This window comes from Zonotrichia leucophrys, chromosome 4 (genome assembly GCF_028769735.1).
Source record: "Zonotrichia leucophrys gambelii isolate GWCS_2022_RI chromosome 4, RI_Zleu_2.0, whole genome shotgun sequence".
Lineage (NCBI taxonomy): Eukaryota > Metazoa > Chordata > Aves > Passeriformes > Passerellidae > Zonotrichia > Zonotrichia leucophrys.
Genome location: NC_088173.1, coordinates 13,633,046 through 13,661,027, shown reverse-complemented (window position 1 = coordinate 13,661,027; position 27,982 = coordinate 13,633,046). Strand labels below are relative to the sequence as shown.

General features: G+C 39.0%; 2 protein-coding genes across 7 annotated transcripts; one reads left to right on the top strand and one right to left on the bottom strand.

The window, feature by feature from the left end:
• Positions 1-16,093, top strand: PRIMPOL (primase and DNA directed polymerase). 5 transcript variants are annotated; one of them, XM_064710543.1, is made up of 14 exons: positions 1-123; positions 2,354-2,424; positions 3,628-3,812; positions 4,882-4,973; positions 5,928-6,069; positions 7,482-7,629; positions 9,063-9,206; positions 10,849-11,011; positions 12,217-12,314; positions 12,704-12,790; positions 12,876-12,984; positions 14,155-14,237; positions 14,316-14,362; positions 15,350-16,093. In XM_064710543.1, exons 2-14 carry the CDS (start codon positions 2,406-2,408, stop codon positions 15,653-15,655), a joined length of 1,623 nt encoding a protein of 540 aa, XP_064566613.1. In that variant the 5' UTR covers positions 1-123; positions 2,354-2,405; the 3' UTR covers positions 15,656-16,093. The 5 variants fall into 5 exon arrangements, with proteins under 5 accessions (XP_064566613.1, XP_064566610.1, XP_064566612.1 ...); XM_064710540.1 differs by having other exon boundaries at positions 8,922-9,206; XM_064710542.1 differs by having other exon boundaries at positions 1-178; positions 8,922-9,206.
• Positions 15,988-26,934, bottom strand: CENPU (centromere protein U). 2 transcript variants are annotated; one of them, XM_064710545.1, is made up of 12 exons: positions 26,794-26,934; positions 26,622-26,693; positions 25,158-25,275; positions 23,764-23,869; positions 23,353-23,443; positions 22,577-22,646; positions 21,451-21,568; positions 20,991-21,069; positions 19,924-19,971; positions 18,512-18,573; positions 17,169-17,325; positions 15,988-16,465 (listed from the first exon to the last, which is right to left on the bottom strand). In XM_064710545.1, exons 2-12 carry the CDS (start codon positions 26,670-26,672, stop codon positions 16,328-16,330), a joined length of 1,038 nt encoding a protein of 345 aa, XP_064566615.1. In that variant the 5' UTR covers positions 26,673-26,693; positions 26,794-26,934; the 3' UTR covers positions 15,988-16,327. The 2 variants fall into 2 exon arrangements, with proteins under 2 accessions (XP_064566615.1, XP_064566617.1); XM_064710547.1 differs by having other exon boundaries at positions 16,024-16,465; positions 26,622-26,690; positions 26,794-26,902.
• Between the last annotated feature and the right edge of the window lie 1,048 nt (positions 26,935-27,982).

Genomic DNA, 27,982 nt, shown 5'->3' with positions numbered 1-27,982 from the left:
GCCCGGCTGAGGAGGCACGGGGTGGCTGTTCTCCTCTCTCCTGCTCTTCCGGAGCTCGCCGGGCCGGGCCCTATGGCGGAACACTGAGCCGCCGCGCCCTGCGGGCTCTGGGCGCTGAGCTGGGTAGGGCTGTCCTTGCTGTTCCTGGGTGTGAACGGTGTAACCCAAACCTTGCCAGGTTTGCGCTGCTGCTTGAGTTCCTCTGCCTGCTGAAATAAATGTGCCGTTCTGGTACATTTACACTGTGTTTGTGCGGCCTTATGTTAAATGCAGTGTGCAGCTTTGAGCACAGTGAGGATGGTGAAGGGCTTTGGGGGGAAGGAAGCCATATGAGGAGCAGCTGAGGTCACTTGGTCTGTTCAGTCTGGGGAAGATAAACAGACCAAGATGAAAAGAGGCTAAGGGGAGATCTCACTGTGGTCTTCAGTGTCCTTGTGAGGAGAAGAGGAGGGGCAGGCACTGATCTCTGTGGTGACCAGTGACAGGAACCAAGGGAACGCCTGAAGCTGTGTCAGGGCAGGTTGAGGTTGAATATTAGGAAAAGGTTCTTCACCCAGGGAGTGGTAGGGCACTGGCTCCCAGGGAAGTGATCACAGCACCAACCTGACAGAGCTCAAGAAACACTTGAACAACATTGTTATGTACATGGTGTACATGGTGACTCTTGGAGGTCGTCATGTGTAGAGCTGGGAGCTGGATTAGAGATGATCCTTCCAACTCAGAATATTCTGTGATTCTGAAAAAAATGGTGGTTTGTAAAGGAAATGTCTATTTGGAGTAATCAGTGGGGATAATTCCTAAATGAGCAGCCCCTTCTTGGCCTCAGTGAGTGAGATCCCCGTGGGTGAGCTGGCCTGTCCCACGGCAGGACCACCCTCGGACAGGGTTTTTGCCCACCTGCATGGTGACTGTCCCTGGCTGCCCACACACCTGCCTTGCGCAACAGCGCTCTGGTGCTGAGGGCTGGTTTTGCCTTCATCATCAACTTTCAGGTCACTTGGTTTCATATTTGTACATTGACCTTCAGTAGCAGAAGTCAGATAACACTGGAAGCTGTGTATTGCAGATTCTCATAGCAGGCACTAACCTACTTTTGCAGGTCTTATCACTGGGTCTGATGTACTGATTTTGCACTTGCAATCCTAATTTGAGGAACAGGTTGTCCAGAGGAGTTATGGGGTCTCTTCCACTGGAGATACTCAGGAACTGACTGGACACAATCCTGTGCCACGTGCTCTAGGATGACCCTGCTTGAGCAGAAGGGTTGGACCAGGTGGCCACTGTGGTCCCTTCCAGCCTGAGCCATTCCATGATTCTGTAATTGTAGAGGCCACTTCCTCTGCTAGGAGGGCAAGATGAACATCTGTGGTTGGGAAGATGAGTAGTGTTTGTTAATGTGCCACTCGTCAGCTCAACCTAAGGATAGCTAGGCTAATTTTCACTATTGTTAAGGAATTTAATGTGTTCTTCTAAGGCTGAATCAGTAGCTGGGAGAAAATCTCATGGATTTATTTGTGTCAAGGACTGTGAATTCTGCCATAGTAGTACTATGTTGCATGATACACACCAGCCAGGAAACAAGTGTAATGTTATTTTGAGTAGCAGCTGATTTGCATGTCTCAGCTTCAGTTGTCAGCAGGTGTGGGTAATATGTTTTGCCATTATCATGAGAAGTAAAGGGAGAAGTAGTCTTCCATAAAAAGAGAAAATGAAATAGCAAGTTCTTTAAGTCATTGCTCAGGAGACATTTTTGCAGACTCTCCATGCAGTCATCCTGCTGAGTCACTAACACTGAAGTCCAAACATGTTGGTGACAAAATTTCTTTCAGTCAAGTCAAACACAAATAAGTACTGCCCTTACTTCTGGTGGGACATAGGAGAGGAGGATGAAGTGAGAATTTCCCAGTGAGCTCAGAAGGCTGGTCTGTAAGTGTTCATTGTGTGTGCTCTGAATAGATGTGTTGTGGTGTGGTTCACACAGGAATTGGAATTGCCATGAAAAGGCTTGACATGTTGAACTCTTGAGAGACCAAGTGTTTGGACTGCAAGAAATGATAGGTTTCAGTTTAAAGTAAGGGTCATTGCCCTTCTCCCAGGTTCAGGTATCCTCCCAGCTGTGTTTCTGCAAAAATAAGGTCTGATATAACTAGAAAGTGTAAAATTAATAAAGAATTATGGGGCTTCTCCTTTGCTTTCCTTTTTTATTGGTCACCTTGTGGGAAAATGCTGATGTAGGGATGTCTTTTTCACCCACCCAGTTAATTTACAGCCAGTGATATCTAAATGAAACCGAAAGTTTTGTTAGCATTTCTGAGAAATGCCAAGTGCCTATAATCTAACTTTTCATTCCCAGAGAAGAAACTAAGAGCACAAAAAAGGAGTGAAGAAAATGCACAGGTCAGAAGATGGACAAGGAGGATAGAGGTAATGTTTGACCCCCGTTGCAGAAAAAACATTCTGGTTTTAGACTTGATGCAGGCCCTGACTATCAAGACATTGGCAGGCCTAGAGCAGTGGGCAGAAATGTCAGTGTCCAGAAACTTCTGCTGTGGAAAACTTGGAGGGGGAAATGAGAGGATCTAAACTTTGGACTTTGGGGCTCCACAAGAATATTTAAGTACTTAAATTTGCCTTGTGGATCCAGCTTGTTAAAGGTTTGAATACTTTTGAGTATGTTCATTTTCATTTTTATCTTTCACTGGAACCCAGGGGCTGTTAGGAGAACCAGGTGGTTGTTCTGGGCAGAACAAGAAGATTCCCCTTCGTGTTCCTTCTTGCCTCTCTTCCTCTGTTTCACAATTTCCTGGCAGTGCTTTTTACTGATTTGCAGGTGTTCCACTTACAAATAATTGTACATGTGTGTTTATGCTTTGCTACATTACTCTGCAGCATTTGGATTCCTTTATGGGACTAGAAGCTTAAAGGTTGCAAGATAGCAAGACTTACTGCATGGTTCCATTTCTTGGAAAGAGATAACATTGCTGTTTTAAGGTTGTGAAAAATACATGAGCTTTTAAAGCAGGTGAAAGTATGAGTGATCAATAGCAAAGGTCAGCAGTGGAGAATGGAGCCCTCATTTTTGATTTCAGTTCCTTTACTTCAAGATACAGAGCTCAGAGCTAAAGTCCTGAAGTCTTAACTCCTCCTATGAACTCAAATATTGTACTTCCCATACAATTAATTATCTCATTTGTCTCCCCAACCACAAAGGAAAAATATTTTTTTACTCTTAGCATTTTTTTACTTTTACTCCTAGTATTTTTTTACTCCTGATTGATATAATGTGCCTAGCCAACAGTTTGTATATTTTCTGAGCAGTGTAATACCATTCTGTAGACAAAAATGAAAATTCCTAGGCCTTCTTTCACTGTCTTTATTCTATTGTGTTTATTGATAGTGTAAATATGAAGCTCTTGTACTTCCAAAACAGTGTAGAGACATTTAATGTTAAATTGAATATCATAGCAAGGTTGGTTGTTGATTTGGAATATTGGCTACTCCCAGTTAAATAATAAATTACATTCAACAAAACCAGAATCAAAAGCAGTGAGGAGTGCAGGATATGTTCAAATTAAAATTGCCTTGCAAATGGATTAATACTGATTTGACTATCTGTAATTGCTTTAGGAGAAATGAAGAAAAAATGGCAAGAAAGACTGAAGAAAGTGGAAGAACTAGCATCTCACTATGAAAGAAATCCTCTTCCTACAGTTTATAGACCAAGACTGTCCAAACCATCTATGCCATCCTCTGTTTGGAAAATATTTTCTCGACAGGCTGAAGCATTTAATTATGTGAAAGCCTGTGATGAGGTATGTTAGGTGTTAGGGAAATGCCTCTACTCTTTATATACTGCATCATAAGACTGAACATCATTTAAAATTGCTGCTGGCAAGTGAAGTCTTTCTCAGTTTACAAGATCTTTTTCCTCCTAATCCTGAAACTGCAAGTATTTTTTTTTGTCCTTGTAGGTCACGTTGCACTGGAGGTCTCTCTAAGTTGAAGTACTAGCTCTGTTCTAATATACAAGCTGATATGTGGTGTTAACTTTGAACAGTAAAAGTGCTTTTTGGGAACATTGCAGTGATAAATTTGCTCCTTCTCAAGATGAACAAGCTGTTAGGGTGGGCAGGAGAATGGGAAGGTTAGTGAGCATTGAGTAGGAAGAAAGAGAAGGGAAAAAATGAGGAAGAAAAAGAGATAAAGAAGAGGCAGAGACTAAATAAAAACAATGCAACTCTCCAGTGGCATCTGAGTAGCAAGTTCAGATGATTAGAAGTGATTAGCCAAATAAATATTGTGTGAAAGGTATCCTCTGCTTTCAGTTTAACACTTTTTAACTTGATTGCTATTTTTAAAGAAAGTATTGTGTTTTTCTCCATACTTGTTTCAGGTATTCAAGTAATCCTAATAGCCTGTTTTCCAAAATGGGTTCTCATTGGCTTGGCAGTGTTTTTTTTTTTCTATTTTCTTCTCAGATTTCCATTTTTGGATCTAAACAACATAATGTCTGAAGAATATTTGCCCATAAAGCTTATACTGCCACCATGTCCATGAGGCTGCTGCACCTTTCAAGACATTGTTCCTCCTCCCTTTAGATCCCCCTGATACTGATCAGAAAAAACAAGAGTTTAAAGAGAAAACAGTTTAAATTACTGCACAGCAAAGAAAAGCTTCAAAGCTTTACCCATGTAACTGAAATCAGAATGATGTTCTAAATTAAAACTAGATGCTACTGAGTGTGGAAAAGGATAAGTGATCTGTTTATAGTTCTCTAGTATTTACTAACCTTAAACTGATGCCAAGTAGGAACTTAGGAAGATTTAAACTGGTTTTTTGAATAAAACTAACAAAAAAATGTCAATGTTTTCACTTCAAAAGGATGTTCATGTATTTGCTTTGGAAAAGAACACACAGAGTGGACAGAGGTTTTACCTTGTGACAACATATGAAGAGCTTTGGCATTATTACACGTGAGTATTTGAGCAGGTGCCCTGCAGGTTACTAGAAGTTAGTGGTACACTGGATATCCTGCCTAGTATTCCCAGGAGCCATCTGCTGCTCTGAGTAGCACAGAGCTGGACTGGGTTCCCTGAGGTTTCATCTTGGAAATGGGAAAAATCTTTACAAGGACAAAACAATATATTCTACAGTGGGTTTCAACTTTCTTCTGAGTAGCAGGTTGCCATTATTTCCTGTGAATTAAGTACTCTGTCTGTTGAACTGAAATTTATTAAGAGTAGATTTGCTTTTGCTGTCAGCTTTCCTCAGGGGATCATACCAACACATGACAAAACATACTTCTCTGACTAGTCACACACCAGTTTCAGTGGGCGTTAATGCAGGTGTCTGCAAACTGATTTATGGGTTTGCATTTGCATGATGGAGTTCCAAGTATTGACAATTCAGTCGTGTACTGAACTTTCCCCCCCATTTGTTTCTTTTACAATAAAACATTTGGCTGTGAAGTGAAAGAAATCAGACTCAATCTTTTACATATAAAGCTTGATTTTTTTTCTGAAACTGATGATGGGATTATTTTTTAATTTAATTAGAAAAAACTCCATATAATCTGTTTGTGCTAAAGACATATGAGTGATAACCTAAGTTTTTTTACTGTAGTTTTCATAGTTCCTTGAATTCTCAACATTTCTGTATGTGTTGTAAGACTGGGGGGGCATGGGGAGGAGAGTACTCTACAAAATTAAATCAAAATTAAATTCTAGGCCAGACAGTCTTTGCTGACACTTGATGCTTGTGTTAGTTACAAATTTTTCAGAGCATTATAGGGCTACTACATTTTTCAAATATGGATGGTTCATTGCAGAATAAAATATGTGAGATCCTTGTTTGCAACTGATAAGCATGTTTATCATGCTCATAATGTTTATCATGAGGGGTTGTGATTTGTTTGTGTTTCTCCTTAGTCAAGGTTGCAAAACAAGTCTGATGCATTGCTATGAAGTAATTCCTGAAAAAGAAGCTTGCAAACTTTATTTTGATTTGGAGTTTTACAAACCAGCAAATCCTGATGCAGATGGCAAGAGTATGGTCATGAAGTTAATTGAGGTAAACTGGAGCGAAGTCATGCTGTGGATGAATATGAATTTGTTGTTAATATAATAAGAAACAAAAGTATTTATCACTTTATATTGATTATGCTATAGTAAAATTAAAAGAATTGCAGACCGAGTGATTATTTTCAATTAAGTAAAAATCCTATTTTAAATAAAGGAAGGGTTTGATCTAAGAGAGACAAAAATTTAACTGAAAGACAAAAATAAAGAATGATGGCTGTTGGACTGTTTGTATTCATGGTAGGTTTACTTTTGAAGATTGTGTTATGTGCTCTGCCACTTCAAAGCTGTAAAACTGCAGGAATGTTTAGATACTCTTTAAAGTAGCATCAACAGAAGTTCCATTCCTATATTCCTCAGTTCATTCCCTTTGCCTAATGGTGCAGTTCTATATCAAGGCTTAGGTGAATCTCTCCTGAAAGTTTTAGACTACGGTTCATTATAATTGAGTTAAATGATGATGTAGAGAGCATCATGTGGCTGCATGTACCAATTTGGTACCTAAAATTAAATACCTTTGATAATTATCAATTTTTTAGAATAGTGCAGTTTCCATTTTATTGCAATTTTTTTTGGTAAATGAGCTCTCTGCAAATTCAATATGGCATTCATATATTTTTAGAAGAATATCTTCTGTTTTAATAAGATCCAATTGTGAGTGGATATCTGTTTGTGAGACTTCTGTCACTTACATGTATCTAGCTAGAAGTGAACAAAAGTAAAATATTATTGAGGTAATTCCTTCATAAATAACCCTTAATTGATACAGAATCTGGAGGGGTTTATCCATTGTGAATTTTTGCTCTGAAATGTAGAGATTCCTCAGGTTAAGAAGAGGATTTTGGATTTGCTGGGTAGAGGATTTGAGCTGCTGAAACCCAAAGCTTCCAGATCTTTAGGTTCTGAGTCCAAGTCCTAAACATGAGTCATAAGTAGCTTGGTTTATGAAAGGGTTTTTTTAGAGCTAATTTAGAGTGAAATCTGTTTTCTGCTTAGTTGTGTTCATTGGGTGGTACCAATGAATTAGCTAAATCATCCCAGTGAATTAGCTCACCAGTGCTGTGTATTATGACAGCCTCCATCTTCTACTCCTGTGAGTCTGCATTGCAAACATTGTCACTGTGGGTGTGAACTGCTTGCTGGTGGTGGAAAACAACCTGCAGGCTAAAGCCTCCTCACCAGACTTTGACCTGAGAAACTGCAAGTCTTATCAGCTTATCACTGTTAGTTAAGTGACTTGCATGTTTAAGGAATAAAGTCTGTGTCAAACTTGGTTAAAACTTGATACAGGTTAGTTTGAATTAAATTATTTGTATGCTCAAAATGAGGGGAAAAAAAGAATTTGAGAAATATGTAGATACAGCTACTAGAGTAAAACAACATAATTAATGTCTATAATTTCAGCTTGTCAGCCAAAAATTAAAAGAATTTTATGATGTAAATTGTTCATCAGATGATGTCTTGAACTTGGATTCCAGTACTGATGAAAAATTTAGTCGGCACTTAATTTTTCTGCCCCAAAAAACTGTGTTTAAGGATAACACTCATATTGGTAAGTGTGTTCTCTTCTCTTACACCTAGAAATAAAAGGTGAGCTTTTGACTTTATACAGTGACAACTCCCATACGAGTATTTCTTTTAATGGAATGATATGTGGAAACAAATGTGTATTCCCAACATACACATAATTACTCTATAGGAGTAATTAAGCCTCATTTTTTCTCATCTTCTACTTTCTTTTCCTATAATTAGCATGTGTTTACAAAACTGCAACTTTTTTTGTGCCTGTATGTTTTATTTACAAAAATACTGATTTCTATGAAACTGGCAAGTCTATGGCTCCTTAATTTTCAGATTAATGTCAGTCTTAACAATTAAAGCTGCTGGTTTTTGCTCTAAATACAGTTAATTTCTGCTCAGCACTTTGTCAAAAAGACAGGACAAAGATGATTTCAAGCCACCTGTGCATAAACATGCTTAAGAGAAAGCTGAAAGCAATTTTATTTGTTTACGTGAGTCAGGATTTCTCAGATATGGAAACTCCAACACAGAGAATTGCCAGTTTAGGGTTGCCTTGACTCATTTGTGTGGCCCAGTAGTCCTGTAATGAATTATGAGGAAGATGATTTTGGTGCTTGATATGCTGAGTCATTCTGCTGAGATGTAGCATGGGAGGAACAGTATTTCATCTTCATTCATGTCCCCCATGGAAGCTTCATCCAACAGTGCAGAATCATCCTTGCCAGTATTCCTTCCACTTCATAGTTTTTTCCCCACATCTGTGTTTATTATCTTCTCTTGCTTTCTCCCTAGAACTAATTGGGCCATGGTTTTTATTTGTCTGTCTTTGGTTTCCATCCAGCAGAGCCTGGAGTTACAATGGCAGTCGAATTACAATACTGGGAGTTTGAAAAGTCATGACAAAATACTTCTGTAAAAGTAATTTTTTGTTTGAGTAAGCTTTGGTCAATCTCTTACATCAGTAAATACAACATTTCAATCATTCTGAAAGTGAAATTAGAGAAAGCAATAGTGAGGGGACAGACACAAGCTTTTTGGAATCCTAAATCTGAGCTTGTTAGTATTTAAGTTTTGGGGGGTTTTTAAGCTGTTTAGTACAAATTCTTGTGAGGCATTGGTTTTTCAGTCACGGGCCAGAACCATCTTATACAGTGGGCTGGTCAAAAGATTTCTTTTTAAAAATCCAGAAGGGCTAAAAAATCCCTGAACTTCAACCACTTCCATCTTGGCTGTTTTGGAAAATGTTTGCACAGAAACTCTCTAAGTTCTTTCTTGACTCATAAATGACTTCTCCTGCTTGTGGCCTTTTTGGTTGTTTTTAAGGTAACTTTGTGAGAACCATTTTGCAGCCTGCCATAAGATTAATGCAGAGTAGGGCTGCTGTGATTGCAGCAGAAGAAGCAGGGAATGTTTTCCAGTGTTCTGCAGGAGCTGGATTAGATGGTTCTCTTACAAACCTCCCAGCTGTTGAAGATGATTCTAAAGACAGGCCAGCCATTGCTCATGAAACAAAGGATGTGGAAATGCCACACCAAGGAGAAAATTTGGATTTTTCCTTCCTAATAGTAAACGATAAAGAAGGCAACAAGCAGCTTTTTGTGGATCTAGGTAAGTATAAGTGTTTTTAAACCCCTTTGGGATACAACAAAGGTTAAGAATTAAATGTTCCTTTATCTTTGATTAATGTTGTCCCTATGGTCAGACTTTAAATACATGCTGAAACTGCCATCATAAGTGCTGTGCTTTAAAGGAGCCTTAGATTCATGGTCTATGGAACTTCTTATATTACTACATTTAATTATTTTGTTCTCAAGTTTAAGGTAGTTCTTTCCACACAAGACAATTTTTTCCCTTAAGGACTTAGTGCTCCCATTTGGATTGAAAGAGGATAGCATATATTGCATTTTTGTTATTTCAGTTGAATTAGAAGCTGCTTAATAAAAGAAGAAGTCTTACAGGCTTGGCTTTCTGTATTCTTCTACATCTATGAATTGAGCCTTCTTTCCCTGTTTGGAATGGCAGCTGTTAGCTTTCAGTGATGAAATAATAGAAATTTTGGATTGGGCACTTCATGGCCCAGCTGGGCATAGCCTGTTCATGGTATTAAAATGTTACAAATCTCCAGGAGCATAACTCCCATAGTCAAACTAGAGTTTGAAAGTTCCATCCTTCTTTAACTCCATATCTGTTTTTTTGCTTTTTGCCTTATCTCAGGGAAATGAAAATAGCTTAGCACACTTTTGCACAGCAGTGTGTTACACATTTCAGGACTTTACCTTGGGTTTTTTATTCAGACTCTTCTGAAGAACTTCCATTCCTTCAAATTCTTCTCATGGAATTCAGGATCACTTTTATTGTGGGCCTCTTCAGTATGTCTGGTCTATTGAAATGTAATCACAAAGCTGGCTACAGTAGGCTTCTCTGTACTGAGTCAGAAAGGTTACTTTCACCTACTGTTCAAAATTCCTTCAAGCATATTTGTAAATGGAATTTAAATCAAAACAATTTGTTTCCTTTCTCACTTTTAAAGAATTTGATGTTAGTTTCCCATAATTAACCATCCTCAGTATTTATGTTATGCACATTACCTCAGAATTGGAAAGCTAAAGTCAAAATTGCTGAACTACTGAATTATATCATGAGGCTGCAGTGACAGAAAGCTTTGTGATGTTCTTCTTGTATGAGCTCTGTAAGTGCTTTTCTCTTAATGAAAGTCAAATGCAACCTGCAAATAAAACTCATCTTCTCAATTAATTATTAGATAGATTGTGCAATGTTAAGATACCTGATTGTTGTTTTGTTGTTTGTTTTTGAGACTGGAATTAAGCTGTCCTTATACATGTCTCAGAAAAGCTGTGAAGAAGTCCACAGAAAACAGAAAGGTTGATTAAGTTCTTTCTGGTTAAAATAATTGTGCAGCTTTTTGGGCTCAGTTGTATTTCACAAAGTTATTGTGAAAGGACCAATTTGTTGTACTGAAGGGAAACTTTTAACAATTCTAATGTCAGAATGATTGAAATGCCTATGTAGAGGTGTTGAGCATTTGCCTTTACTATTCTGTAACATAAAAGTGTATGTGTGTGCGTGATCTTGCTGTGGTGCATTTCTTCTATGGGATGTGAGCTCGTCAGTTTTTGTCCATTCATTAGACTCTTAGCTGGGCCTAAGGAAAATGGTTTCATTTACAAGTGCTCAGTATCTTAATTCCTAGCCAGCACTGCTGTGCTAAGAAATATCTTTTTTCCTGTAGGAGTTTATACAAAGAATAGAAATTTCCGGATGTATAAGTCATCAAAAGCAGGAAAAAATGTGATTCTGAAGATAGCAGAGGATAATAAGTTCATCCCCAACTGTGAAAAGGATGTTTCCTTGGAAGAAGCATATTTTCTTTCCTCTTTAATCTGCAACGTTGGGTAATTACTTAATTCCAGTCAAATGTACATAGATAGAATAAAATATAGATAAAACATAGATAAAATATCTATTTTAATGATAATTCTCCTGTAGCAGTTACAAATAACTATTATGAATGAGCAGTTATTCAATTAACATTGTTACAGTGTAATTTAGGAGTTCCTAGTAGAATTTCTTGGTTTTGAAGAAAAAAATTTCTTGGCAGTCTTGTTATTTTGTTAAACCTGCCTTCAAATCTGTTACAGCCTCTGAATTGCCTCATTTCTCTATATACACTCAAAATGCCAAAACATAACCATTGTTAAGTTGGTCAGATTCTGTGTAGTTCTGGAAGCAAAACTTAACAGATTTCTAGTCAGTTAAATATGAGAATTCTGAATATTTTTCAAAGTAAGATAGGAAATAAAAGGGTTTCTGTCTGTTTTTTTGCACACCAGATTTCCCATTTGATGCAGACCCCTCCGTCGGCTGGGTACTTGTACAGACAATAATCAACTTTTCTGTATCTAATCTAAACCTCTGATATCTCATAACTTATCTTAAAAAGATCCTAATCATTGCTGTAGCAGAAAGGTTAAAATAGTATTAATATATTTATTGAAAACATGTATTTGTTCTGACTTCAGGTTTTATATCCTGAAGTGTTCATTACGCTGAACTGATGCCAGTAAAGCACACAGTGTATTCAGACCATAGGCATCAGCTGAATCCACCATAAATATGGATGAGAAATTCTGCTGTGTTGAATTCAGACTTGTTATCATCTGGCTTCCAGTTAGCAATGTGGCAGAGAAACAGTTCATTGTAGAGAGAGGGAAAAAAAAAGAAACCTTCCAAAGGGTATATTTGCATCAATACTACATCTAGAGCACATCCTGCTGTAGGAGTGTGCACCAGCAGTTGTTCAGTGGATCCTGGGACTCTGGCCAGGAACCAAATGTTGCTGCTGGGGAGGAGGAAGCCCTGTCCTGTGGTGGGAGTCAGGGAAACTGCCAAGGCCAGAAGGGAAAGTGCTCCAGGAACAGGGAAAGGTGCACAGTGAATCACAGGCTGCTCAAGGTTGGCAGGGACCTCTGGGGGTCTCCTGGCTCACCTCTGGGCCCAGGCTGTGTCCTGTTGTTCTGCCCTGTGGGATGTTACAGGGAGTTTTATTGTACTGTGTCAGGCTGTAAGAATCTCACTCTGTATTCTCCCCTTCCTTTAGAGCGAGTGATGACATAAAAGTTCTGTCTTCTGGCTTTTCAGAGGAGGAGAGAAAAATGTCTGCTTTTTTAAACAGTAAAACTACCAGAAGCAGCAGAGGTACTTTGAGCCTTTTCTACTGCGTAGAAAAAAATACTCTTAATGTAGATGTTGTGTGACTTGTACACCTGGTAATTTCTGGGAGGGCCTTTCTGCAGGAGGCAGAGTCCATTGCACTGAAGGATGCTCTGCAGCACGGAATGCCACTGACCCTCCTGTGCCACAGCCATCTTGCTCTGTCCCAGCTCCCTCTGCACCTTGGCCATGGGGGTGGCTCTTTAAAGACCTACAAGAAAGCAGCAGTGGCTTTCTCCCTGGTTTTATTGAAGAGTGTGATGTGATTCATGTACATTTTCTGCCTGTGGTCTATATAAAGTGTAAGTGTTCCAATGTCATATTACAGTGGGGAACCCTGTAACAGTGTGTGCTTGTGGCCTTTGGTTTTGCAGATCCCATGGAAGGTTACCAGGGTTCGCCATATCCAGAAATTGATCATTTTGTTCGTTCCTTGGTTAATAAAGATGGGCTGCAAGGAGGTAAAGAGACCACCCTGCATTTACAAATGACTCTTCTGCAGCACTATTTCTAAAGAATTCAAAGATTTTGGTTTTTTTTCCTCAGGGATAAGACAATGGAGTTACTTCTCTCTCAAAGAACTACTTATTTATGATATTTCTGGTTACCGCTGGTGTGAAAATATTGGAAGAGCTCACAAAAGTAACAATATAATGTATGTTCTGTAACTATTCAGTTTGAAACAGCTTTATTTATTTTCCTGAGCAACTGTTATTCTCTAGAAATGCTGAAAAAGCTCTTATGGATAGAATCAGCAACTGTTACAACTTCTGCTGTCTTGCTCTGTGGGGATACAATATTTTAATTACAAAAAAAAACTCCACAAAACCAAAGAAACTATTTATGCCCTCCCCAAGTTTACTTTGTGATAACTGGACTTTTATTTCCACTAATTCTTTGCAGTAATCTTCATGGTATTTAAAATATGGGCCCAAAGATGCTAACATAAAAGTCAGAGTACATTAAAGCTATTAAACAATACTATGTTTTGATACTTCCCAGCTAGGAAGCTGAAAAATAAGAAAGCAAGCAGATTGCTTTTAAATTAATTTACAGTGCTTCTTAAATTACATTCTTACATTATTAAAATGGCTCTGTCATTTTAACAATTGAGAATTGCTATTTTAGAATGGTAATTCTGCCACATGAATCAAGATGAGTTTTGCTAGTTACTCTACAAGGACTCAGGCTTCCTAGTTTTAGCAAAATAAATGATGGAAAGTCAGTTTTTTAGACTATATTAGAATTATGGTGTATAATTAGTATAAATATTTTAACTTAGAAATAATTTTATGTAACATTTAAAATCACCGCAACATAAGGAATGTGTTTCTGAGAAACAAAGATTTTCAAAAAACCCCACAGCAGGATGAACTTGCTGTTTCTCAAGTGAGTTTCTTGAAGTTTGGTGTTTCTAAAGCACAGAAAGCTGGGTGGCCTATCAGCTGACAGAAAATAGTGATTTCATGTGGCTTCTATAATTTCATTATCTGTAACAGCAGCAGCAGCAACAAAATCTTATCTTACAATCAAGTCCTATATGCTGATCTTAATTTGATGACTTTCTCTCCAAGCTTAATGTAATGACATTGACTAAATTTCACTTTCAGATGTTAGTCTTAAAAATTTATTTCTTTAAACTTAAGAAATCTGAAGTTTACTAAAAATTGTACAAAACAAGTACATAGTAAATATGCCAAGAGTATGAAAGCAATGTCCTTAGCTGAGGACAAACAAAACCTGTTCATTTAGTGTTAGTTTCCTACCATATGAATTCACTTCATTTATGTACTGATACTAAAACACGAAATAATTTCCTTCTTAGGATTCTGGTAGATCTAAAGAACGAAGTCTGGTATCAAAAGTGTCACGATCCTGTCTGCAGAGAACAAAACTTCAAATCACAAAGTATGTAGCCTGTGATCTCAATTATACTTCATACATTTTGGAATGTTAACTTTAATTAATGTCTTATATTTGATTTAGGTTTCCCATTGCCGCCTGGGATATGCCTCCCATCTCTTTTCAAAGAGGTATGTTTTTGTCCTGGTGAGATGCCCAAGTTCTTGTGAGGCTCTGGAAGCCCTTGGATATTCCCACTAACATCCCAGCCTGCTGGGAGAGCTCCACACATTGTTCCAATGGTATAGGAGAGGTTCCCAGAGCAGCTGTGCTGGTGTGGTAGCTCCATATATTCATTTTTAAGTTCTGCAGCAATGCTAAGTTACTGGAATTGTCTGACTTCCCCTAGGACTGAAGACTTTCTGTTCTGATGTGAGCAGCAGTTCCCAATGTCTAAGCCACAGGGTTGCTCCAGGTGCAGAACAGAGAAACTGCCCAAGTTTAGCTGTGCTGTGCATGTCTGACTTCATGCAAAACAGAACAGAACTGGTTCTGGAACACTGGAGTCAGTCAGAGCCAAATGAAGGCAGTGACCCTCATTTCTGAAATTCATTTATCTCCACTGTCGTGTACTAAAGCAGCACATTTCCCCAGACAGGCAGAATATTTAAACTGACCTGATCCTGCACCTAGACTCTAGGTGAACTCCCTGAACAGACAAGTTTTTCCAGTGCTTAGGCAATAACAATTGGTATTTTTTCAACTTTTAAATTTAACTATACAGCTCTAAATATCATACAGCAGAATGGCACCTTAAGCTCTACTCAGGCAGCTCATCAATAGCTATTCATTTTCAGAAAGTGTCATTTAACTGTATTTTCAGGTCCTGACAGTATCTTTGAACAGACACTTAAGTTAGTCTTAACCTTGTATTATTTTATGAAGCTGTATTCAACAGGCTACTTGTAGGGTGCTAGAAAAACTGGATTTCTACTCCTGTTAAAATAGGCTTCCACAGGTTAATGTGGCTGTATATAATATGCTGGAAAGTCTTGTAGTGTTGGCCAGCTTTCTGCAGTGGCCATTCTGTGTGACAGCACAAACTCCAAACTGGCAGAGCAGCTGAAGGCATCAAGAGTATTTGCATGTGAAATGAGCAGTGTTCTTGTTTCTCAAAGGAAGAAGAGTCCATGCTAATGGAGGACAGGGGGCACACAGAAGGAAAAGTACAGCCACATTCTCATGTGTCAGACTTGTCAAAAAGCTCAGTATCTCCAGAGAACAGCTGGTCTCAGGACTTCCTGTTGTCAGACAGTGAGTGGGAAAACACAAGTGCTGATGCCTGTTTCCTAGAAGCTGCTGAAGATGTGGAACTAGCTGAAGCTGCAGATGACAGTCTGAATCATGGCATGGAAGAAATCCCAGATGAAGTTCTTTTGGAAGCCTTAGGGAAAGAAGACCTCCACGCTAAAGGCGGCAGCTGAGCACAGGCCTGGCCAGCAGTGAATGACACTTGGGTGGCTCATGCTGGTGTGAAAGGTCCTGCAGGGCGGTTCACAGGCACCCCCCAGAGCTGCAGGACAAGGAATGGAGTGCCTAGTGAACTTCAGCAGGCGTGAGGAGATCATGGAAGGCTGCGTGGGGGCTGAAGGGAACGGGACTAGAATACTCATTATGAATGTGCTCCAAGCTCAGCACTTTTAACGCTCTTTGCTGCACAGTTTCTGTTTTGTTAGTTGTATGTCCAAGTTTTATTGAGAAGCCAACAAAGCAGATTTCTTATTTCCATAAAAAAGATTAAATTATTTATCAAATGCAAATTTAATAAACATATTTGTTTATTCATCTTTGTTGAACCAGAGTCTGTGTTCTCTTTATGAATATAGTCTTCTCAAGATTACTTTAATAGGACAATATTAACACCCAACATTATTCAGAGTACAGAAATGTTCTATTAACTGTGATCACTATTTCCTTTCATTGATATTTGACATCTTGATATCTTTTTTATTTGACAATAAAAAGATAAAATCTTTAAGTTGCTGACTTCTTTTAAACACTGAAACAAAACAGAATAACAATGATTAAACAAGCTTTAAGCACTGACAATTCTAATAACTGTTTCTACTGAATGTCTGAAAGTCTTAAAAGGCCACTTAATTTTTCTTTGATTTCTGCTCTTTTTGTGCAGCCAGAGCCTCTTCAAGTTTCATATTGATACTCTCAAAGTGCCTTTCTGCTCCTAGAATTCTCCGAGACTCCACCAGAAGAGCAGGGAGGCTGGAAGTTCCATACTGTTGATAAGGAAATAAAATTACAAGGCAACATTTTTAGCTCTTGGAAAGATCACTTACATATCAGTATTTATTTTTCCTCTAAAGTGGTGCAAGATGACCTTTAAAAGTGAATAGCCAGAATTAGAGTGCCTTCTGAAATGTGAGGATTTCCCTTGCACAGGGCAGGTGTGCAAGCCTTCTCCACAGAAAATACCACGCCAGGTCTGGGTACAGCAGGGATGGATTCTAAGGCTACATGAGAAGTTACTCTGGTCATGACAACCCAGCACTGTTCTCAGCATTAAATAAATATCTTACATGGAAGTGCCAGAGCTTTCCCTACTTCTGAACAACAACACAAAAAATTCATTACTTCTTGATTAAAGAAATTCATTAATTACTTCTTGACTGAAGATTAACTCACTGTTAATCTTCAATTTCTATTAAAAAAAGGACAACTAGGGACAACTGCTTTATTTCTATGTCCTTTGAATTCCTGGATACTGAGAGCAAGGCAGCAGAATCTGCTCTGAAATACTCCAGCTTCTAATATGAGACCAAAAAAAACAAGTGAGATACTAAAGTTCAGCAGTGATTCTCAAGCTGCTTCCACAAAGACAATTAACATTATACTACTACTTAAGAGATGTTAATAAATAAATGTCATAAATTAAAATAAAAACACTTAAAAATCTGAAACACATGCGGAATATGTACTTACTACCACTTTTTTTTGAGGGTTTTCTTCTCTATAATCCAAACAGTCTTGCTGTAGCTCCTTTAAATCAGTAATTAATTCAATTGTTTGCCTCAGGGAAGATTTCCTTTCCTGTAACTCAGCAAATTCTCTTTGTAGTTGCGTCAGCTGCGGTTCAGCTCTGAAAGAAGATCAAGACTTTGATGCTTACATCTGCATATTTATTGCATAAATAACTATAACCCTATTTCCTCTGAAGGAATTCTTAAAAGGTTGGTCAGAAATACAAAACACAGCTTACTATAGAATAGTGCTTAGGCAGAACAAGCATAGTACTTAAACAGGGGCACGAGTCCAAATACACCAAAAAGACCCAAACCTCTCTTTTGAGTCTGCCACTCTTTCCTTAAGCATTTATGTTTTTGAAGTGTAGTTTCTTAAATACAAGGTGTTCTGCCTCTGCACACCCCTGCCTGCACAGCTGTTGGTCAGTGCTTATGCTGAAGCATATTCAGGATCTACAAACTACCTACACCTCTGCTAAATAAACTGCAGTGCTTAATCCGTTAAAGTAGCGCTCCAAGAACTGAGCACCAACAGTGATTTTCATATAAAGGGCTGCAGGAAAGAAAACCTTCTAAAATGATCAAAGGATTAAAATACAACATATAAAAATGTGCAGACAGCTTTCAGGGGCTTCAAATAGTTCTCTGAGAAAAGTTTGTCCATAGGACTACAAAGAAAAGCACCTTTTAGCCTGTTATTGTGGATCCAAGCCCATGGCTCCCTACAGTTGCCTTACAGGGTGTGTTAAATGCAGCTTCAGTACAAAGCTTGTCCCCAGCAACCCGAGGGCTTTGGGGAAGTCTAATGGTTCTTCCAACCACATAATTCCTGTGCTGGGTATCTAAATGACACTTAAGATTAATGCCAAAGTTAGAGAGGGGGAATTGTGTGGCCACATGAGAAGGAAATCAGCCATGTACTGAGAGCAACCCCTGCCCACCTGCAGAGCTGAAATACACTCTCCCACCTCAAAAGCAAAGAAGTCCTCTGTGTGACCTTTGTAATTTATGATCCAGCGCCTCTGCAATTCAAATCCTAACACTGGTGTTCTTCCTATCAACATATGGTGAGAAACACCCTCCCAGTAACCAGTCAGCTAAAAGAACTTGCAAGAATGACTGCCAGGCAACTAAAATATGTAAAGGAGAGGTTATCATGAGCTTATGCAAAAACAAAAAGCAAAGTGGCAATTTCATCAAAATAAAATGAGAGAACAAAAGAAGTTACTTTCCCTTCCGAGTTACAAAATACCAGACTCTTGAAGTTCTTCAGGCTGTTATTGTCCATCGTTAGATACACACCCAATTAGCCCTTCTCTGACTTGCACCAGTTGCTGCCTTTTCTTTTTGATGTTGGTTATTGCCTGAAACAAACAGTGAGCAAAGTCTGTGAAACAGTTTCTAAAACTTCAAAGGTAAACAACTCAAATTTCATTGCCTTTTTTTTCCTCTGAAGTTTTATGCTGATTGTCATTGTGGAAAATTGTAAGATACCAGATCTGATAAACTGCCATAAGTTATAACTGTATTTGAAACAATTCAAAGGTGTTTAAAATGCCAAACTCTAATCTCCATCCAAAAGTTTTCTTAAGAAACATTGGATTTACAAGCATACAAAAGGAGTCTGTGACTTCTTCATTTCAAACATTAAGAACTCTAGGAGGTTTTAGGTTTAAAGATGAAAATTAATGCAAATGTGTGTCCAGCATGATTGCCATAACTAAGTAAGCTTTCTTTAATATAACATGCAATTAAAAAAAAAGCAACACCCAAAACTCATAATTTAAATTTAGCAACTAAAACTTTAATTTTAAACAAATGTCTAAGAAGCAAACTAAGGATAAATCTGAGTGGCTGTGACTGCTAGGTGTGCATTAAGATTTTCATTTTACATGCAGAGCAGTTTACCATATCACCCCAAGTCAACAAGACTTTAGCATATTAATTGCTGCTTCCCTGGATAAGCTTTATGTTGACTATTTGTTAAAGCTACTTTGCCATTGAAAATTTTGTAGAGGATGTTAACTTGGGCAGAAATCCAAACAGTGCCTAAGCTGCTCTGAAATCTCTCTTCTGTAGGGCATTCACCTCTCCCTGATGAAACCACTGCAATGTTTTTCTGCCCTTACACTAGTGCCTCCTTCTGACAACATTCCTACTGCATTTTCAGCAAATTCCTACTTGCTATACATAAATAAATAAATAAATAAAAGGAGAGGAACTGTCTTCCTCTGAACAAAAATTCTGCATCTATTTAGGGAATGCAGCTGCCTGAGTCTTCCCTTCTTTAAATTAAGCAATCCCATTCTATCCTCACAGGTTTCTATCTCTGCTGCTCTCCTAGGTTTTACATTCATTTATATTTCTTTAAGGTTAGCTCTCATTATTTAACTGGCTCTCCAGAGGCCTCACTCATTAAAAAAAAAAACAAACCAAAAAGACAAAAGAATAATTGACATGCACAGATCTTAGCCATCCTAATGTGCACTCACTGTTTTCACACCATATAGCAGTATACATCTGGAGTTTGCAATCCACCACATTTACTCAGATCTATTCCAAAAACCCTCCTGTAGTTCCCTAACCTGTTTGTGCAGTTGATTCTGAGTACAGTACACCTTTCTGGAAATTATTTTGTCTCTTCCAGTCAAGTTCTCAACATTTCAATGCCCGCAACTGTATGCTCTATAATCTAGTGATATGTATGTGCTTACCTTAGCATTTTTCTTCTTCATATTCTTTAATTCCTGGACTCCTGCTATCTACAGAGAAGAAGAATTACAGGTTGAGAGGTCATCACTATCCTCCTAAAAATATGGCTGCAAGAATTACTTTGGAATATCATAAAAAGTTGTTCTTTTATTTTTAAAAAAACCAACCCCGGTTCAAAGGGACATCACCAGTTGTGTATTGATTCTTTCCTCTCTCCTCATGCCAGAGGAGTTTTTGCAAGTAATACTCCTTGTACCAATTCTTGTAATATTACCTTCCTTAATTTTTCTATATCTTTATACAGATGTATAAATCTGGTAATCCCAACACTTGTTACTGCTAATGAACCACTCAGAACTACAGCTTTAGTATTTAGCCACTGTACTTGGTACAAGTGCTGCAAAGTTCTGAGTTCATTTTACTCATCAGAATCACCTTGATCTTTCCTGCCAATAAACCACAGGATGGCTCAGGCTGGAAGGGACCACAGTGGTCACCTGGTCCAACCTCCCTGTTCAAGCAGGGTTATCCTAGAGCATGTGGCACAGGATTGTGTCCAGATGACTCTTGAATATCTTACACTTACAGCTATGTTCAAAATGTTAATTTAAAAAGGATGATTTTCCCTGGAATATGTTAGAGGTCTTACTAAGAAGTCACTGAGACAGCACAAAAATTAAACCCACCTTTTAAACCTCTACTCAATGAGCTTTGAAAGCAGTGTTTGACATAGCTGTATGCTCATCTAAATGATGCAGCTCACCAGTTTTACTACATAATGATTTAAATATGACCAACACTTCAGGATTACTGGATGCTTCCCTACTCTCAAAAGGTGACAATTTGGCAAAGGACTTGCATGACCCCAGTGTTGTGTCTAGAGGCAGTTATTGTGAAAATCTGCACAGAGGCAGCCAATTCTAACCTGCACACAACAAATCGTGTTTTCATATTATAATACTGACAAGAGACTGGAAACTTTTACAGCTTGTAAAATGAATGTGTAAAGGGCAATATAAAACCATAGGTATTTTGACCACAAAACTGATTTTATCTCTGGTGTACTTACAAGATCAGTGATTTGATCCTTGAAAGCAGAAGAAAAGTCACTGATAGCCTTTCTGCAAATGTTTGATTCTATGCTTTGTCTGGAGAAGTCAGAGGGACAAAACATATTTGGTTTAGTAAAGGGGAAATCTCATCCAAAACCCTTCCTTTGAGTAACAAATGAAACCCAAAGTTAAGCAGATAGACAATGGAAGATCTTTCATATACCAGCAATAGCTTTATTTCTGCCTTGAAAAATAGCAGCTGAAATGTGCTGTTCATGTTTGGAAAAATATCAAACCCCTGGAGACTATGTCAAGATTACATGTGAAGAAACATTTTTGTCATAGATACTTAATTATCCTTAACATCAGAATGTAACCATGCAGCATTGATTCCCTAAAGGAGAGCCCATTACCAAAACCACAGCTATTTCCTTTGAAAACTTTGAATATCCACTCATGGAAAAGCAGAATATTTACCTGTAATTTGCTGCTATCTTCTCAACTTCAGCCAGAACAACATCCAGTTCTGTAATATCTCTAGGAGATCTCTTCAGCTCTTTGGGACACCAAACCTGTACAGAATGTGGGTTATCCACTGGAACAACAGAATGAACATAAGCATTGCACAATTCTGGTACACATTGTAAAACAATAGAAAAACTCTGGTGCCCACCATCAAAATAACCATCCAAAAGTTATGAGTATTTTAACATGAAATGTGAGAAGAGGAATATTCTAATTATTTCACCTGTCTTTGCCTGTGCAACTGTGATAGATTTACCTGGGAACACCTTAGAATTGGGATGATCAATGACATGTAACTTCATTCTTATTATTTATTGATTCAAGCAAGCCAGGAACACATCAGTAAACTAAGTAATAAACTACATAGTGTACTGTAGATGTGATTTTTGTGTTAAAAACTATTAGCCTGAATTTGCAACTTGCATTACTCAAAGAATCACAAGCTTTTATATTTGTATACATTCTTTTATTAATACCACTTATGCTCCAAAAACCCACTATACACAAATACATTTCTTTAAACTTTGAAATAGCATTATAAACCAATTCCACAAAAAGTGAAACCATGTTTCTTCACACAGTCCCCAGTGTAAATCCAGTACTAAAATGTGGTGGGGTCCTGTTCAAGGGAAGCAGGATGACCCAAGGGAAAGTTTCTTCCCACTGAAAAATGCCACTGTCTTGGAGCTCCCTGTCTCAAGGGACTTTACATCAACAGCTGCTCCTGCACTGCAGCCAGGGGTGCCCCAAGCTCTGCCCCACAGCTGCTGCTCCAGGCTCCAGACCAAGGCATGTACTGACACCTCCCACAGCCTCACAGCCACAGCTGCAGCCTTCCCTCCAAAGGAAACCAGGCTGCCTGAGAGGTGCAATGCACACCTACACCTTACCCCTTCAGCACAGGAACAGCCACGGCCAGGGATGCAAACCACAGGGATCACATGGGGGTCTACACCAAAACTGAAACTTCCCATTTCTAGAAGCACTGTGTTGCTACATTCCAGAAATGAAAACCATTGAAAAACTTTGATCTTGAATGAAGAAAAGATAAATGGGAGTTCTGAAAAGTGTACTTTACCAGAAGGATCTGATGTGTTCTCCTCTGAGGGCTGCTCCTTTTCTTCCTGGAATTCAGTATTCAGAGTTTTCTGTGACACAAAAAGCAGATTAACTTCCAGAAGAAAGCCAAGGTTTACTCATCTGAACTCCTGAGAGATGACAATCGGGCAGCATGCAGAAAGCACTCCCTGACTGAAGCACCAGTAACACTTCCTTTGGCCTGTTCAGCCAGTCCCAGCCCAGTGCCACCCTGCTGCAGGACAGAGGCTGCCCGACTGTCCTGGCCGCCGATCCTCCAGCCATGGCCAGGCAGCAGGGAGGGCAGTAAGTGTTCAAAAACACTCATTCAAAACTGAATGGCTTTTCATTCTAACACACATTCAAAATTAATTTTATCAATATTCTTTTTCCCATAAACCTGTTCTGCTTCAATACCAAACAAGTACAAAGGATTCATGTTCCATCTAGTATGCCATTCCTTGAGAACATATATTCCAGATACAAAGAAGATAATTGGAAAAATGAAAGCATATACTCCCAAACCAGCAAGAGAATAGGCTACAGGATCCAGGAACACCTGGCTATTATACTCCTTGGTGACATGATGACTTGTAGCTTTGGGCATTTCACTTGGCCACCTCACTGGAATACTCTGAGGACTGATTATTTGGGATACAATTAAGTACTAAGAAAAAAATGGAAGGTCTTTTTCTCCCCCCACCCTCTAATGCAGGCATGGCATGAAATAAACTAAAATTAAATTGACTGAAAATAATCATGAAACTTTTTTGGTACCACAGTCTCCTTAAGGGGCTCCTCTCCAGCACCAGCTGTGTTGAATTCCTGAGCATCACCACTGGAGGGCTTTGAGTGACGCCGTTTTTTACTGGGAAAAGAAAAACATACACTACTACCCTCTGAGGAAGGATGAGCCATACACACAAAACCCTGTGTTTTGGGGAACATTTTGTACAGCTGTATCTCATACAAGTACTATTAAAGTTTTACTTGAATTAAATAGCAAGACAATTTCAGATTTAAACCAAACTGGATTATACATATTAGAAATATACTAAAATTTTAATTCAAATATTTTAAAAATAATTTTCTTTGTTACTTATAATTGAAGTAGAACACTTCTCCCTTCAAATCTAAATACCTAAAGATTAAATTAAATGCTGACAATTTTATTTTTTTCCAACAGACCGTCTGTCTGTATTTTGCCTTTGTGGTGCTGAAACACGACCGAGTGCCTCGTTTTGTGACTGTTCCTCTCCATAAGCATCCACAGCAGTACTGTGCAAAGGGTGATCTAAAAAGAACAAAAAATAAACTGTATGAGCACTGCTCCCATCTGTCAAGGCAAAGAGCACTGCCAGCCATTAAGCATTTAGTTAGAATATTTGTGGTTTGCTAACTAATAATAAAGGAAGTTCTTGTTACAAGTATTATTTGAGTATTATGAAAAGATATAGAGTGAAAGGTTTCATAGTTTCTGTACCCATCCACCTGCTATTTCTTTAGAACCCAAACCAAGCTCAGCATGTACGCATGGCACAGAGCAAGTAAAATACTTGGTACAGTTTAATTCAAGTTCTTCCTTGCTGTGGCATATGTAAGCCTTCTACACATTTAAACAATTACTTTCTTTTTCTTTTTTTAATAAATTTTTAGTAAATGTAAAATTCTTGAAGGTAGCTACCAAAATAGATTAGAACTCTGAAAAATTTAGGTTTCAGTATGCCTTCCACAGTATAAATTTCTTTTTCAAGCACACTGCCACAAAACTTTTGTGTTGGTTTACATTAGTGTCAGTGGGCATTCTTTTTGCAGTCTAAATACATACCACAGAAACAAGATTTTTTCATTTTGCAGCCTTGCCTTACAAACAACCCTTTTGCTAAATTGTTTTTTATAGCTCATGGTCAATGGTGTTCCTAAGTTGCATTTATAGTACGTGGTTTGCTCAGAGTAATAACTATTACAGTTGAGAAACAGCTCTTAAAAAAAATACAGATAGCTATAACAGAGGACTCCACACAGAAGAGCATCTACCCCATCTAAATTGATTCTCTTCCTGTGTATTGAGGCCTCATTACACAAGTCCAATATAAAACATGGAAGTGGTTTTAATCCTTCACCACAAATTGCATGGCTTTATGTTTTTTCTTTAAGTAACACCTGAGAGTGGCAGAAAAACACCCCTGCAAATGTCCAGGTCTACTACCATGAATATTCTTACAATGGTAAAAATGTCACTTCACAATTTGTGTAATCTAATAAAGAATTAGTTAACTTTGGTTTTTAACTGTAAGTTCTTACACAAGTGCAGTACTATGATGTGTGAAATTCTACCATTCAGACTATAAAGGTGGAATGGCCAGTATTTTCCCATTGACTTTTATTTGCACATAGCACAGCATTATTCCTGTTACTTCCCAAATTACAGAAAATAACAAAAAATCGCATCTGTCTTTCCTCTCCATTACTTTCTCTTGCAAAGAACCAAAACCTTTTCCTAGGTAAGCACCTGAAGTATTTTGTCCACGTGGTTGGTTTGTGAAAAACATGCATTAAATGACACTCAAGATAATACTAACCAAAGGAATCATCAAGCTCATCAAGCTGGTTTGTGCCTGCTACCTTCAATATCCTTGAGACATCTGGCTCCTCAAGCGGAAGAGATTTCACACGAGAATTGGAGTTGGCTTTGTGCTCCTGGATGGGGATGAATTAACAGCCACTTGACCCAGCTCTCTGAATGTACAGCAGATTAAACGTGACAATACATTTCAAGAACATTTGGCTAGGAATACACTTAACCAGAACCATATTGACTCCTAAGCTATGACATAAGGATTTGAAGCATATTTTTGTCTCAGGCTGTGGGGTTTTTCCCCTAAAAGAAGCGATGGTATAAAATGTTTATGTTCTGTTATTTGATACTGTATTCCGCTGCAAGCTTTGTCTTATTTCATAAACGTATATAAGCTTAGCAATCTTATAACACTCTAATACCTGGTTTCTATAGTAGTCTTTCTTTTCAGGCATTAAAATATTTTTTCTTTCGTTTCTATATCACATAAATTTCCACCCTAGTCTAATTTAATTATTTTCATCTTCAGAAACTGAAAAGCTATAGAGCAACTTCTTATTTAAAAATGGTGGAATTTACAAATCAAGGATTACAGAGACACTTCTGTAAAGCAGAAGGGTAAGGGAGAATGACACTAGTTAATGAAACAGTTGTATGCCATTCACAAAATGCACAAGTGACTTTCCTCACTAATTTCTGTGTGTTCCTGTAGGGTGAATTATAACCAGAAAAGACTGACCTCTGGAGCTTTTTAATTTTACCAATGCTTAGCAGTGCCCCAGCATTTCTATTATAGTACCAAATATACACATCAACTACTTTCGCTACAAATCTTCTTTTATGAGATTGTTTATAAACTTTTGCCTGTTTGAAAGTCAATGATCCATTTTGTGCTACACCTAAAAGGAAAAAAGAAAACTCCACAGCAGCACCCCCAGCAGTTCCCAGTGCAAAGCAAGCCCTGCATCCGCCTGTGGGGACAATGCTATAACATAACATAAGGGCACAGTGACACAACACAGAATCACAGAATATCCTGCACTGGAAGGGACCCACAGGGCCTTGCACAAGATACCCCACGAGCCACACCTTGTGCCCAAGAGCACTGTCCAAACAGTCCCTGAATTCTGTCAGGCCTAGGGCTGTGACCACTCCCCTGGGGAGCCTGGGCCAGTGTTCAACCACCCTCTGGGTGAAAAACCTCGAATATCCAACCTCAACCTTCGAGGCCGCTCCCCTTGGTCCCCTCGCCGGTCCCCAGAGAGTGCCGGTCAGTGTCTGTCCCCGCAATCCCTTGGTGAGGAAGCTGAGCCCACTGAGGGCTCCCCTCAGTGTGCAGCTGAGCGGACCGAGACCACAGCCACCCCTCACACGGCTTCCCCGCAGGGCCCGTCACCTTGCCCGCCTCTGAACACTGCAAAACCGACACACTGGCTGCCTGAATTCTGCCCTGCCTAGCCAAACTTACCTCTGGCTTATAGCTGGTACGATTCTTCTTTATTTTCTTCTTTGAGGACATTTCGCTTTTCAGTAAACACTGCTGAATACAAAACGAGGATGAAGTTAGCGAGAAATTGTCGCCGATACAACTCAGCTTTCTCAGTGTGGGCACTTGGGAAAGAACGGGATATCTTTGTTACCTCAAGCTATTCTTTGTTCCTTCAGGCTGTTGGGCTCAGCTCACTCCAGAAGCGGCACAAGCCGGTCCCGCCGGCCCGGCCCCTCAGGGCAGCCTCCCGCCGCCTTTGGAACGCGCGCGCCGAGCGGGCAGGAAGGAAGGGGAGGAGCGGCCCGCCGGAAAGGGAAGCGGGACACGGGACGGCGCCACCGCAGCCCCGCTCCGCCGGGAGAATTCACCTAACCCCACTCTCCTCCGTAATTTTCTGTCAATGACTCTGGTTAAATACAAAAAATAAACCACAAAAACGTCCCGGTTTTTTCTCCCCTCCCTTTCCCTAAACTGACGCTGTGCATCTGGTAAAGCGAGTCAAAGAGATCGCTTCTGCAAAGATAAAGATACGGTCACAAACAGTTCAGAAATTTATTTAAGCAGCGCCAAAAAAAAGTAGGCTTTAGCTTGAAAATATAAAATTCCATCTCTGGCAATTAAAGTGTTAAGAGGAGATTTAGCAATTTGTCACGTCCCGTCAGCTGGAGGGACTGCCACACCTCTGTATCCATGGCGGTGATGACACCCTCACACACCCCTTTGGCTTTAGCCAGGCAAACTAAAACAGCCAAACACACACTTTAGGCTGAAGAGGTGGTAAGCTCTCTGTAGACTTCTGTTTTGCTGGCTATAGCACCTAGCCCCATGAGCCATAAATAATACAGTACAAATTTGTTTCTGTAGTGATAGATGCTTTTCCAGAAAGGTTTCAATAGAATGTTGTTAAGAACATAAACCTTGAATCCAATTCTCATCCATTTCTCAGCTATCTCCAGTAGGTGATGTGTGGTGACACGTCCCTGCCTTTGCAAGCAGCATACACACAGATTTGAGTATGTTATTCAGTAAGTGACAAATCTGGTTTAGGTTTCCTTCAGTATGGAAGAAATGTATAAAAGAAAATAGAAAATTACTTGAGAGGAGAAACTCTACAATGAGTAGGAGCAGAAATTTGCTTAGCATCTTGCACTGACATCTATATTCTCATGGAGCTTTAAATAATGTATGGGTGGTGGTGCTTCCTCTACCCTGCTCTGGTAACTCCAGCCCTAAAATCTCTCAAACCATACACCCTGGATTTAAGCCAAATGCAGTGTGAGGGCAGGATTAAGGAAACCCACTACCACCCAGGCAGTGTTTCAGAAAACTCCACCTTTCAC